The 14,403-nt window shown below is 34.9% G+C and overlaps 1 protein-coding gene across 1 annotated transcript in view; it reads left to right on the top strand.

Annotated features, from left to right (window-relative positions):
• LOC149797370 (uncharacterized) overlaps positions 1-14,016 on the top strand; it is a 69,761-nt gene extending 55,745 nt beyond the window's left edge. Inside the window, exon 2 of the mRNA XM_089960403.1 lies at positions 12,680-14,016. Coding sequence (XP_089816529.1) covers positions 12,701-13,813 — 1,113 coding nt within the window. The 5' untranslated portion in view covers positions 12,680-12,700 and the 3' untranslated portion in view covers positions 13,814-14,016. The remainder of the gene's footprint in view (positions 1-12,679) is intronic.
• Positions 14,017-14,403: the final 387 nt, after the last annotated feature.

Below are 14,403 nucleotides of genomic sequence, written 5' to 3' on the forward strand. Positions count from 1 at the left end.
TATATATATATATATCCTTCCGTCCATCTGTTCATATGCATGCATGTATGTATGTATGTATGTATGTATGCATCCATGCATGCATGCATGTCTGTCTGTCTGTCTGTCAGCATGCATGCATGCATGCATGTATGTATGTATGTATGTATGTATGTATGTAAAAGCCCGGAAAGAACCACCGACCCACGAGAAGCTAATGGCGAGCTTTCTTACGTACCCACATTGACCGAGTCCGGGACTCGAACCCACGCAGACAGAGGTGAAATGGTGGTGATTCGTAAAGGTGAGCGCTCGGCCACTTGGAGTCCCCTGCTTGCATAGTTGACCTGTTATTGATTGATTGCGTACATTGTATTTTGGCGCAGTCTCTAAAGTGCGATATTTTTACACGACCCCTTAATCTCTACCCGATAATAACCGTTAGTAACGTATTTCATTATATCTTCATTTATTTGTGGACACCTCAAGATTTCAAGCCATGACGAAGCTAGCAGACTTAGTAGGTGACTCCCACCCCCGTTCCGAAAATCAAAGGCTTTAATATAATACATATGTTTGCTAGCAGCAGTGTATGTGACTAATGAGTGTCTTCTTTTATTTTTAATTTTGAGAAAATAATTTTGAATAGGGTTAATTTGTTTAATTTTCTGGTTACCATCCATTGGGAGTAAAATATATTTAATTGGGGCTTGTACCCACTCCTCTGGAACATTAAATCCTTATGCTTGTTTGCTCACCGGTCTATGCTATAAATTGTATAGTAAGCCTTGCCAGGTACCCTTCTAGTACGTCCTTTGAGTATATGATTATTTTCTTATTCACCTGTTGTTCCTTCGTTAGTTTCTCCTTTTATTTCTTCTCTGGTTTATATTGTTGGCAAGGACTCTCGTAATTTGTGGTCAAATTCTTTAGTTGTCCATCTTAATGTAATTAAGATAAAACTATTAATATTTGCGAATAATATTTCATCTTTCTGTACTGTGTTTCTGCATGCTATATTTATTTTGGAGCTGTAATTATTTATTATAATTGTGTTTTGTCCTTGTTTTCGAAGATTCTTATAAGGTTGTGTCTATCTAGTGGTCCCACTATCTACAGTACACCTGTCTTCTTTAAAACATATTTGTCCTTTACATCCAGATATGTTACCTACTTAATTTAAATTTATTCTATGGTGGTGTGGGTTATGGTTTCATTATAATTGTGTGTTTATCATTAGCTTTGTCTACCTTTAAATCTAGAATCACTTCATGAATTTCAACTTTTCATAACACGTGACTTCAGTTGCATTCTTATTTATACATGCATCCTCTTTTATATTGAATACATTGTTGTTGTTGTTGTTGTTGTTTTCCTCTTCTCCTTATGTTCTTTCTTGATGGCTAAGCAATAATAAAGGTCCAAAGAAAAGAAATAATGGGGGTGCCTATTGATTTAAATAGGTGTCACATTTATGGGTGTGTCCCTAGCATATCAGCTTAGCACAGTTATGATGGACTTAAAGGTCGAGTGTAGTTTAGTATTTAGGCCCATACTAGTTCAGTGTTTACAACAGTAATTAGTACTGTTATTGTATTAAACAACTGTGGCTATTATAAAGCACCAACGTTGTTGTTGCTGTTACTATTAAGTATTATTATTATTATTATTATTATAACAAATTTGGACCTTACGAGGTGGGAGTGTATTAATCTCATAGCTCTTAGTCTTACAAACAAATGCCAAAAGCGCAAAACTGAGATATCCAAGATGACCTTATGATGCCCGAACAGTGGCTTTATTCTGCATATTTCCTTTGTCAGCTTACTACTCCAAAAGTTGCTTTTCTACCTCCAGTGTACAACCGAGCTTGTCTCCACTCTCCCAGAACCATTCTATATGAGGGCATAATCCAGGATAGCCTAGATCATACCCTGAACATAGATTGAGATAGCCAAGATTACACTACATAAATACTTCGGAATAGTATTATATATTCCCACTCACCCACCCCACCCCACCCCACCCCATCCTACCTCCTCCATCCCAGATTATTATACGAATATAATTTTAACTCGGTATAGACAGTATAGTGGAAGCTAAGACATTTTATCCTCATGTGATTTATCTAGCCAAGTCTATATTTTGCACCCGACCTCACCTAAACCGATATGATTGTTAATGCAGTTAAGGCAGGTAAAAATGGAAATAGGTAATGAATGGCCCTACGATGGATTGACATAAGCCATGAGGACATCAGGCAAAATCAATTCCGTTTACAAGTAGAATTCAATAATTCACAATATAAGACAACGCATGTTCATGAATATCTTAATCTATTGAACACTGATAGCTACATTGATCTGAGTTCTTATTGAAACAGTATTTATTTACGGACGTCATCGCGGAAAATAAAATCCAACACTATATATAGAGAGCGGATTGAGCTTAAGCTTGTTTCAAGCCCTCTGCTCATTAACGGTAATATTGGCTAAAATAATGTGGCTGACCAATATTAATGAAGGTATAATATTGCAAACATTGAAACATGATAATGCGTTATGAAAGGACATTTTACATACATTTTATTAGTAATGTCAGTCAGTAACTTGCCAAACCAAATCAACGAGAAAAAAAAGAAGAAAAAACAGAATCTCAAGATATTGACCTTTGATGAAACGGGGTGATGATATATTGACAACAACTATTAGCCTCTGCTCGGGTACCTGCAAACATCTTCGTTGTAATTATGTACTTATGGACCACCTTGGAAGATCTGCTCGTTGACGTCAAGCGATTGCAAAGGGATATCCATTAAAAACAAAGTTATAACTGTAAAAGGAGCACAATTCCTTCTGTTCGGTTTCTGAGTGTAACATATTTTGTACAGTCTTAGAGGAATCTAATCGAAATGAGTCGAAATGAGAAAAAATTTCAACAAGGCGCTACAAATATAGAACGATAATGTATTTAAAATAAATAATGACGTGGCTCCAGGATAAATGCAGACTTTGTCTCTGCCAATTGCCCAGCAGGAATGTAATATAACAAATCTTCAAACGCCCTTCGCTAGGACATATCTATATCGGAGCTCATTTTCCAAAGTGTGTTGCGGAATGGAAAATTCTGTCTTTGGAAAATCTAAACAAATATTCGTTCTACTGGTTTAAATCACACTTAAGCACGAACTAAGAAAAGGCAAAAACATATTATTGTCAATTAGAGATACCCTCACAAATTCTGCACACAAGACTTCAACTTCCTTGTAGTTTCTTAAACGTCGGTCTTTTCAAAAACCATATGCCATCTCGCAATTAATGTTCATGCAGAGTAGCAGAAACTGCGACGTCATTTCTCTTAATCTGTGCAAAATATGTACGTCTCATAAATAATAGGATTTTCTACCATATTAAGATAACGTTAAAGTTGTTTGACACGTTCTCATAATATATTGCCACGTCAGCAGTTTGTTGAAGTACATAGAAGATTCCAATTTTGGAGTTTATGGAGCTGTTACCACTGTAATTCTCTGCATGTATTTTCTAATAGTATATACTGTATATTCTTTTCTGCGTTATTTTCTTTTCTTTTTTATATGTGTGTAAGATGTACTATTCAGATGGCATCGTTATGTATGCCAATAGTTCTTACTCAGTTTGTTGTGCGCGATACCGGAATGCTGCCATCCCTTAGAATTCCATGTTAACATTACACACAACAAAGTTGTCCGCGTCATTGTTCAATTCCTTACTGTCCTAATCGCATTATGACAGTTTATTTTATTATATATTAATCATCCAAACTGTAAAAATATATAACATTGCAGAAGTTACAATTTAGCACAGTGAAAGTTACAACTAAGATTTTAGCATAATGCATGTTTTATATTGTAATCAATGCTATCTGTTCTCATAATGGGGTTTTACTGTAATAACCCATTATGACAAAATATGGAGCTGTTAGACTAATCAATGAAGAATCAAAACTATCCTGGGTCAAGCATATTGCATTCTAAGCATGAAAGACATAGCCACAAAGCTCCTATTCCATGAACAACCATTTGTTAACTTGAGAGAGAGAGAGAGAGAGAGAGAGAGAGAGAGAGACAGACAGACAGAGAGACAGAGATATCCTATTTATTATTTATCGTTCTAGCGATCTCAGCCCAGCATCAGCAAAACAGCATGCACTATCTTTATTTACTTATTTCACTCATTCTTGGCATTACACACATTACACATTTCGCATAAGAGAGGTACAGGTTTTTCGCTTTTTGTATAAGGAACCCTAGTGGAAATTGAATAAATGTTTCTTTTAGTCTCTCTCTCTCTCTCTCTCTCTCTCTCTGTCTCAAACCTACATGTCATATATATATATATATATATATATATATATATATATATATATATATATATATATATATATATATATATATGCACCATTTCGAGATTCGGTATCAAAAGAAAGAAATATTTAATAAAACGCGTAGGGATTTGCGATACCGATCTACCGAAGTTGCCCAGATATCCTAGGCTGACACTAAAACTCATTAAAACAAATTGTATAGTTTAGATCATTTAACTGTATTGTATATGCTTATCATATAAACTGCAATTATAGCAGAAATGGTATTTTGTTTGGCAAAACGTTATACCTCTCCGCAGCGTCGCAAATCCCTTGTGCCCCCTTTTGAACCCCAAACCCCAACCTTCTTTTCAAGCAATAAGTTAAAAATAGTGTGGGTTTGCTTGTTGTTGATACTTTGTATTTATTTCATTTCCAGTTGTTTTGGGCTTTTTTTGTTTGTTTGTTTATGGAACACAAATAATTAGGAAGTAAACATTCCTTGTTTAAATAGTGTTTTTATTAATGTAAACTATTTTCAAAGGTGCTAAATTTGTATTGACTTTAAAAGCTCGTTTTAAAACAAATGGCTTGCTAAATATACAATAGTTTTACATTCTGCATGAGTATCGTATTACAAAATAAAAAGTTAATTTTTTTCTGTAAGTTTTATAGGCGTGAACAAAGTAATACATATATATGAACCCTTATATGTGTTTGTTTACCTTTATAAACCGATTAAACATTTTTGTGTCATAATTTATTATTTATAATTTATTTCTGAAAGAAAGAAAAGTACTCTATTACACATCGCTCATTTTAACAGTTCCATCATTTGTGTTCTCCCTTATAAAGGTTTCGCTGCGCTCTTTGATAAACCCTTTCCCGTTTTTCCTACACACAACCGTTATCCATATTTCTTACAGAAAACTCAGAAAAAAAGCCCCAGCGTCTAATAATCTATATGGCTTGGATTCTGTATTCTTTCCCGTTCGTTCAGTAGCAATGAATGGATTTTTTCACATATTTGCATATAGCAGACTCCTTTCCCCCATGGTTTACACAAATTTTCTTGTTTCGTGTGAAAGAGTAGATTGTGTAATTTGTGAACTCAAATGACCCTCAGGTTATCAAGATGAAAATACAAGCGGTGAATGTGTGAAAATATGTTTTTGTCACTACGATAAATGAAGATGTTTAGCTCTTTCTTTTAATATTTCATGTATATTTTGGTAGTCCTTTACATAATGTTATAAAAAGTTGAACATAGTTCTCTTTTTTCCGCCATTCCTTAAAAGATAATTTCCATCTAAGAGATGAACCCTTTACATTTGTTCCTCTGGTATTTCTGCTTTTGCAAATTACGTATCGTTACCATCAATGCTTCATGTAACCTTCTTTCTCCTAGCAAATTCGTTTTAATTTTATTCTGAGTTAATATAGCGATATATGTGCTGTAGTTCTCAGTTGGTTTGATATGTAGGTTTGTTTTAATCACTGGCGTACTGAATATGGTGCATGAGGGGGGGGGGGTGAATCGCCCCACTTCTGAAGGGGTGGCACTTCTGTATGGGCGGCAAGAAAGGGGGGAATAAGGAAAGAGGAAAATATAAAGGGAAGGAAAGTAAGAAAGAAAGAGAAAGAGGGGTAAAAGCTGATAATAGTTTTTTAAATTTGGTGATTCCGCCCTTGATGATGGCGACGCCCTAAAATAAGCTGCAGAGGGTGATATTTCTGACCTACGCCCTGAACGTCATTTTTCCGTACGTCACTGGTTTTGTTGCTGCTTTTGACTAGGATTGTCAGTGTCCAGGAATCATTTCCCTTCCAGAAGAATAATGCATCTCTACTTGAGGTTTTGGTTATATTGAATTTGCTAGCCTGTAAAATTCCATGAGTTTGATCCAAATATCCCAAATATCGTCATACGCTTATCAAGACCATGTATGCAAACACCCCAAATATCGTTATGTATTTATCATGTCCATTGTTCAAACACCCAAGATATCGTTAAAAAAATAGCCAATATGGACCTGGTAATTGCTTTCATTGCTGCAACAGTGGCTTGTCCCACTCTCCCATTTATGTACTCTCATAATTCATACATTGGTGTGATTCTATGGCTGTGCTCTCAGTTTGCAAATACCATGTTTCGAAGGGAAAGTTATTGACTTTCTGAAACTGTGTCTAGAACATCTAGGACTGAAACGGGGACTGTCTTACAACCACAGAACAAATTTATTATTTACAAATACGCAGAACAGATGTGTGATAAAGCATGTTGAAATGACAATAATAGTTTCAGTGGTAAATTTCACATGAAAATCAGCGTAGATGTCCCATTTTTCCTAATTCACATAATCTCTAACTCAGACAAGCCAAATTTCCATACTAATCTTGCACAGAAAAATAAGTCAATGGTTTTCAAAATGTGTTCATATAATAACGAAGCCGTAATGTTTTTGTGCATTCAGTCAAGGTTCGGAACCGGATCCAGGTTTGTGTTTTATAGTCCAATGGTAAATATTGTTCGAAGCACAGTCTGGAACCAGATGTTAAATGTGTATTATGTTTGTTGACTGAGATACAGTTTGTCGTTTTGAGAGATACAGTCTGGAACCCGATGTCGATAGTGTGCCGAGTGAGTTGAATGCGACAATGTGTGTCGTTTTGCAGCAATAAAGTGTGTCGTTGTGTCGGGTATATTATTTCGATATCTAAATGACGCAACGACTATAAAATGGATGGAAATTTGTGATTTGAAAATGATACATGTACATGAGTAGGAAATTCAATAATGCCAATCGGAAAACTAAATTTCCAATGGATAGCAGACGGCAGTGTTGATGACGAAACAGTGACAGTGTCGTCAGATAAATCTTCTATGGGAACTTTTCTCTGATATAACTAGGAAATAAACTTAGAAACAAATTCAGAGGAACATTATAGCCATTATGAGTACTAAATTTAACGTATCAGTAGCGACTAGTCTACCTTGCTATTGTATTAATACTTGAAATTATCAGTTGAGATGATAACAGACTTTAATTCGGTTTGCTTGGTCTTGAGACCTTTACTGGAGTCCAATAGAACCACAACTGCCAAAACGGCGGATCTCATCTCTATTTATAGGTTTTGGTAACAGACTCGGGAAATTCATGACACAGTTTTCATGAATATGAATTCGGAGAGATTAACCTGAGGGCCTTCTAGTGGAAAGCCGAACGCCCAATACACACGGTAGTAAAAATGGAGTCCGATTTCAAACGACAAAAAAAGCAATTATTTCACAATAAATTATACAAAGATTCAACATTCATGAAGAACAGATTCATCACACTGGTGACAACAATTATGAGCTTACATGAGTATTACCTTAATCATGGAGAACAATGGATATATTGCCTATTTGTCTCTCAGTGGGCTTCAAAAATAATTTCCCAGATCAGTATTATTTAAATAAATCCTTGTTGTAGGATTTACATATTGTAACAAATTACCTTTCTTTTGTACAAGGGTATTATTCCAAAAACTGTCACTGCGGTTACTATTATTTGCATTTGAAACAGAGGTACAAGTTTTCCACATGAAGGAAACGTGAACAATAAAAGGAGATTATAATTATCCTCATCATTTATGATATGTGCAAACGCACTTTATAAGAATATAAACTGATAGGTAGTCAGGATTGTTTCAATATCTATAGATAGATAGATAGATAGATAGATAGATAGATAGATATAGCGGGATCTCGGTGTCCAGTCATCGACCTCTACCCACTTCTGGTGTCCAGTCACTGTGATTTCTGCATTTGTCAAATTGAATTTCCTCTTTGTTTACATTTAAATCATCACAGTATTCTATTAACGTTATGCGGATTCACCATTCCTTTCTGACTTAAGCTCATTGTCCGCATTTCCTATTCCGTAATGTCTTAACCTCCTCCACCTTTCCTATTCCGTAATGTCTTAATTTCATCGGCCTTTCCGATTTCGTATTGTCTTAACCTGAACCTCTTTTCCATTCCTAGTCCTTAATGTACGAAAGATACTCACCTATTTAATACTTTTCGCATCGTTACAAACCCTAAACCTTTTGACAGTAAACCTAGTTGTTTTTTTTTTTTGTTTTTTTTTTTGTCAATACATTTGACCAGAACTTGTATACTACTTGGTTTTCTCCGAGATGTTATGACTTTTATTAAATTATTTTTGACTGCAGCAGAGTTAGAAACAGCCAATATTTTGCGCGATATTCCTATTAATTCCACACTTCACGTTATCATACTGATATCAATAAGGTCTCTCCAAAGTAATAAATGATGTCAAACGGTCGTGATGAATGGTAACATAATTCTAATTATGACTGCAATCAGCAATCCATATATAACTGCCATATGCAATTTTGAAACATATACCTTTAATTCGAATCATTAACTCGCAGCTATAATTTACGCTATTCTAATCCATGTTATGACCGTTAGATCTCGTAATATTTGTTGTTCGTGTACCAGCCTTCATCAGCTTACATGGAATAAAGTTTCTGTCACGTATTAGTTTCTTTAATAAAACATCATGAAACCATTTTTGTTAAAAACGACAGCACCGACCTTAGCGAGATGCAAAAGATATAATCGCACCGGACCAGCAAGCTAAGGAACCCGAAAAGTTTGGAGTTTCTTTAAAACAGATTATTTTAAAGCAGATTATTTTTTAAATAAATGTAATTTTGAAAACGAACGTGTATTTTCCTATGAATATTTTACAGAATGTATTCAGTGGCAAAGAAATTAGATTTATATGGCACATTGTCTTCATTTACCAACAGGTCCGTACAGCCCTACAGCCGCCGTTGCAAAAGCATGCATTTCTTGCTAACAGAAGACCTCTGTTTTCAACAGGACTAGCATGAAAAAATGTATATGTATTTCATCCTCTAAATGTAACCTACGCTGGTGATCTCGATGTAAAAATATTACATTAGGTACCTATTTTAGTAGGTCTAATGCAAAGGAATTATTTTCTCTAAGTTAAGACACTGACTCTTATTAACTGTTGTAATTGATTTGATAACTGTAAAAACAGCAGTATGTTGGACAAACATTTCAAGTCTCTAAGAGAATGAAAAATCACCTCTTACATGGATCCTCAGTTCTCATCAAACGATTTAATACACGTTAATACACATTATTTTAAAGGAATCATTACAGTTAAGTCTTTAACCGATCTTTCTTCAGATTATATATTTCACCTATTAAATTATGATCATCAAACACTGAGCGTAATCCCCGATCGATGACTAGCAACGATCTCCAGATTCCGTGGTCGAAAACCAACTATTAAAAAAGCTGATTTACTGTATCAGCACCTACTGTATGGCATTCCTTACCACTGACGATACGTAATTCAAATTCCCTTGCTTCTTTTAAAATATCATTAAATAAATTCTTTATTGACCAGGTGAAGATGTGTATAATAATAATAATAATAAGGAGGAGGACTTTGTATAGCGCCTAATCTTTCGAAGCTCTAGGGGCTGTACAAAATTAGACAACACCAATAAGATAAAAAAGCATATATAATGATATGATTACAAACACAAACACCATGAAATTAGAATACATAGAAAAAATATGCTGAGAATATTTAAGGTTGGAAACATTATTAAGTCTTTAAGTTTGTTCTTGCAGTCGAAATAATTGAGTTTTGAGAGATCTCTTGAATGTGATCACTGTATCTTTGTGTCTAAGTTCAGTGGGAAATTCATTCCACGTTGCTGGGCCCTGGTATGCAAAAGAACGCTGTCCATACGACATTGATTTCATAGTGGGAATAGTGAGTATACGATTGTCAGAAGAGGAGCGCAAGTGTCATGCTGAAGTGTACACATGGGTGAGATCGGATAGGTATGTTGGACTAGAGTCAGTCAGTGAAACGTAGAACAAAGAACAATGTTTGTGTTTGATTCTGGATCAAATGGATAGCCAGTGAAGGTTACAGAGCAGCGGGGAGGTGTGCTCTGGCCGTGGTACTGTAATTATGATCCGAGCAGCTGTGTTTTGAACTTTTTGAAGTTTTTGGAGTAGATATTGAGATGAACCAGACATAACTGAGTTACAATAGTCCAGTCTTGAAAGTACTAATGAACACACAAGTGTTTTAAAGAAAGATATTTGCCAATGGAGCTGATGCGTCTCAGCTCAAGATATGCAGCCTTGCATATGTTCATGGAATGTTGGTTCAATGCAATTACTATCCAGAGTAACACCTAGGTTTCTTACTGAGTGTGTGAATTTAATGTCGATGTTGCTGATATTTATTGTTTGAGGTAAAGGATGTAAATGAGAAAGTCTTTGTGTTGTGATTAGAATGGCCTCAGTTTTATCATCATTCATCTGCAGCTTGTTACAAGTCATCCATGATTTCACATCAGAAATGCACCTCTCTACACCTTGGATGGTAGCATCAACTTCAGTAGGGTGGCTAGATTTGTATATTTGGGTGGCATCAGTGTACAATTGGTGAGACACTGGATGATGATCTATTACACTTGAGAGCGGCTGAGTGTATAGAACAAAAAGAACGTGTCCAAGAACCACCCCTGTGGAACACCACAGAATAGATTAACTGGGCTGGAGTGTATTCCATTTGCAGGCACAATTTGTGTCCTGTTGACCAAGTAGGACTTGAAACACAGTAAGGCTGTATAATGAATGCCAAATACATGCTGTAGATAGTGAAGTAATATAGCATGGTATATTGTGTCAAATGCTGCAGACAAATCAAGGAGGGTGAGGACTGTGATCTTTCCGCTATCCAAGGCAGAGAGAATGTAATTAACTACTTTTAGAGGAGTAGTTTCATTACTGGGGCAAGGGCGATATGCAGATTATGTGTATGATTTTGTATTTTTTGTTTATACTTATTAACCTAGCCAATTGCAAAAGTTGAGGACCACGTGGCAGATGGACCAATTATGACCTAATGTGTTGTTTTCGTTAAAGTTTATTAGTATTAGTATTATCACTATTATTATTAATTCTAATAAGCATTAGCTTAGTTATTATATTATCATGTCAATCGGTATTGTGCATGGAAGGTAAAAATATATTAAAGAAAGTTACTTTACTTTTATCACAATGGACATAATACTAGGGTATTATATAAAACCTGTCCAATAAACGAATATATATGTGGTATATATGTATATATATATTTTGTCTGGTCAAAGAAAATGCATAGGTTTCGATATTTACACTTCACACAGAGGTACGGAATTTTGGACGGGGTTTGAAATTCACTGGGTGTACTAACAGCATTAATCGCAAAGCGAAATGTAATTAGAAAGACCGCCTCCATTGTATCTATATGAAATTTAATTAATTAATTAGCCAATACATTTTTCAAAATAGTTGCAGTATTTTTTAACAGGTCAACCTAATGTAATCATATATGTATTATATTAGGACGCCACGTAATATCAATGGGAAAAAACCTGCTATGTCAATATGGCGAAACGGTTTGCCTCCCAAACAAATGAACATGTCGAGAATAGAGCCAAAAGTGTCCATGAAAAGGGACCAGAAAGAAACCAAAAGGATGCTCACATACTGGCAAGAGAAACCACAACATACAGGCTTGAAAACTTGAAATTCGCTGAATAACCAGGAATGTCCAAATGTATTGTTAAAGCAACCAAATAGTTAAATATTCTTTTGGGATAAATATAAAGTGCTGAAAAACTAGGCATGTCCAAACGTATCGTTAAAGCAAACAAATAGTTAAATCTTCTTTTTGGAGACATCTAAAGTGCTGAAAAACCAGGCATGTCCAAATGTACTGTTAAAGCAAACAAATAGTTAAAGCTTCGTTATATATTTCCTACTTTATTCAATGTTTTCTTACTATTTGTAAATCAGGTAAATGTCAGGAATAGAGTTAAATTAATAATGATTTTCGAACCATTATGTTGACATCTGCCTGAAGATCTGGGGATATAGTTGATTTTGTGTTTAGTTCTGCAAATTATATATATATATATATATATATATATATATATATATATATATATATATATATATATATATATATATATATATATATACATACATACATACATACATACATACAGAGACAGAGAGAGAGTGAAAGAGCTTGCCTAAACTGGACGGAAAGCGAAAAACCTATACCTCTATCTGACTATTTGCAAAACTGACAATGAGAAAAATTATATATATATATATATATATATATATATATATATATATATATATATATATATATATATATATAAGAAATAAAACTGTTGTTTTATTTCGGTAAGAAACTTAACTATTCAATATTGCTTTATATTTCAGATTGATTAAATAGCAAGAATAATGGCTGTAATGATAAGAAGGAATATTCTTAAAAGGATAGTGCTCGTCTGTGTTTTAATCTTGATTTCCTATTACGGCATTTTATTGATTGCCGATGTATTCCAGCAACAGTTGCAGAAAGTATTTGCACACAAAAGACACAATAATATGACCAGCGTAAGCGAGTCTAGCAATATAAAAGTATCATATGCTTCTGAGAAGGTAATCTTGGAAGAACAAACATTCATCAGGTTTCATGATACCCCGCCGCCATATGAGAATTCAGCCGAAGTCTTGCCGATTGAAGGATCTTTCAAAATAGAAACAACTATCCACCAAACCTGGATTGACAAAAATATCTTAGAAGATTTCCGAAAGTACGTCTCCTCATTGAAAGAAAACCACCCTAGTTATGTGTATATGTTCTGGACAGATGAAACAGCAATGAAGTTTGTGGAGGTTATGTTTCCAAAGATCCTACCGTTCTACATCAACTATCCGCGTAATCTCCAGCGAGCTGATGCTGTACGATACATGATTTTGTATGAATATGGAGGAGTTTATGCCGATCTTGACATTGTGAGTCTCCGTCCTCTCGATCCAATCTTGAGGAAATACTCATGCGTCCTCTCACAAGAACCCTACCTCCATCCTATATATTATAGTAATTTCTATGGTCTGGCATGTAATGCATTCATGGCTTGTCGCCGTCATCACCCCTTCATGAAGATCTTGGTAGACAATCTTCCTTCGTTCTTTGTGGCTGTAGAGACACTTGATTCCACGGGGCCAAGATTCGTTACAATGCTGTACAGAAACTATATAGCCGAACATCCTCACATCTACAAAACGGATAACGAAGGAGTTTATTTAGCACCACCTGAATACTTCATGCCGTCTTCAGACCCTAGCATCAAAAAGGGAATGAAAACCTTATGTTCTAAGAAAAATCGTACTCACTTACAAAACTGGGCATGCGAAAGGTTAGAAAAGCACGGTTTGGGAGGTCCCACAAATGCTACATTTACTGATCATAGGTGGGCTCATGTAACCCTGTCTGCAAAAAGGAAAAGAAAAACATTTCCTATCACGGAGATCTTCCATGATGCAAAATTTTACATGCAAGACGAATAGACACAGGCTTATACTAATAAAACTTACACCTCGGGTTCTACATAAATAATTCAGTATGATAATATGTTATTTATGCAGTCCGCCAACACAAAAGATTGCACCCAGTGCTGGACCGTGTACAGTGAAACGTGTTTAAGGACAGAATTGCATTTTCCATTGATGTCACTTATGAATAAAATAATTCTGAAACTCTTTAGATCAAACAGATTTAGTCATTGTTTCTATGTATTAAATCGGAAATCTTAAAGCTAAAAATAGACATTAAATGTCGCTGCCACGGTTAAATGTGTTTGATTAAAGAAATGCTACAATTCTAAAGCTTTTTTTATCTGGTACAATTAGCATTAACAATTGGCAGTGAAGATTTTATTTCGTTCATTTTCTTATATTTATTACGGTTCTTGACTTGATATTACTCTTTTATCAAACCAGGTAAGCAAAGATTTAGAACGCCATTTTCTCGTTCAGTTGATATTTTCAGTGATGGTGTTTGCAGTTCATAAAACTGACTTTTATATTTTTGCTGTTTTTCCTACGGTTTTGTTGTTGTTTTCGTTCTTTTATACCTCACAAATTATCATGAAGCGCTC

The sequence above is a fragment of the Sinohyriopsis cumingii genome, chromosome 6 (assembly GCF_028554795.1).
Source record: "Sinohyriopsis cumingii isolate HCF-2022 chromosome 6, ASM2855479v2, whole genome shotgun sequence".
NCBI lineage: Eukaryota > Metazoa > Mollusca > Bivalvia > Unionida > Unionidae > Sinohyriopsis > Sinohyriopsis cumingii.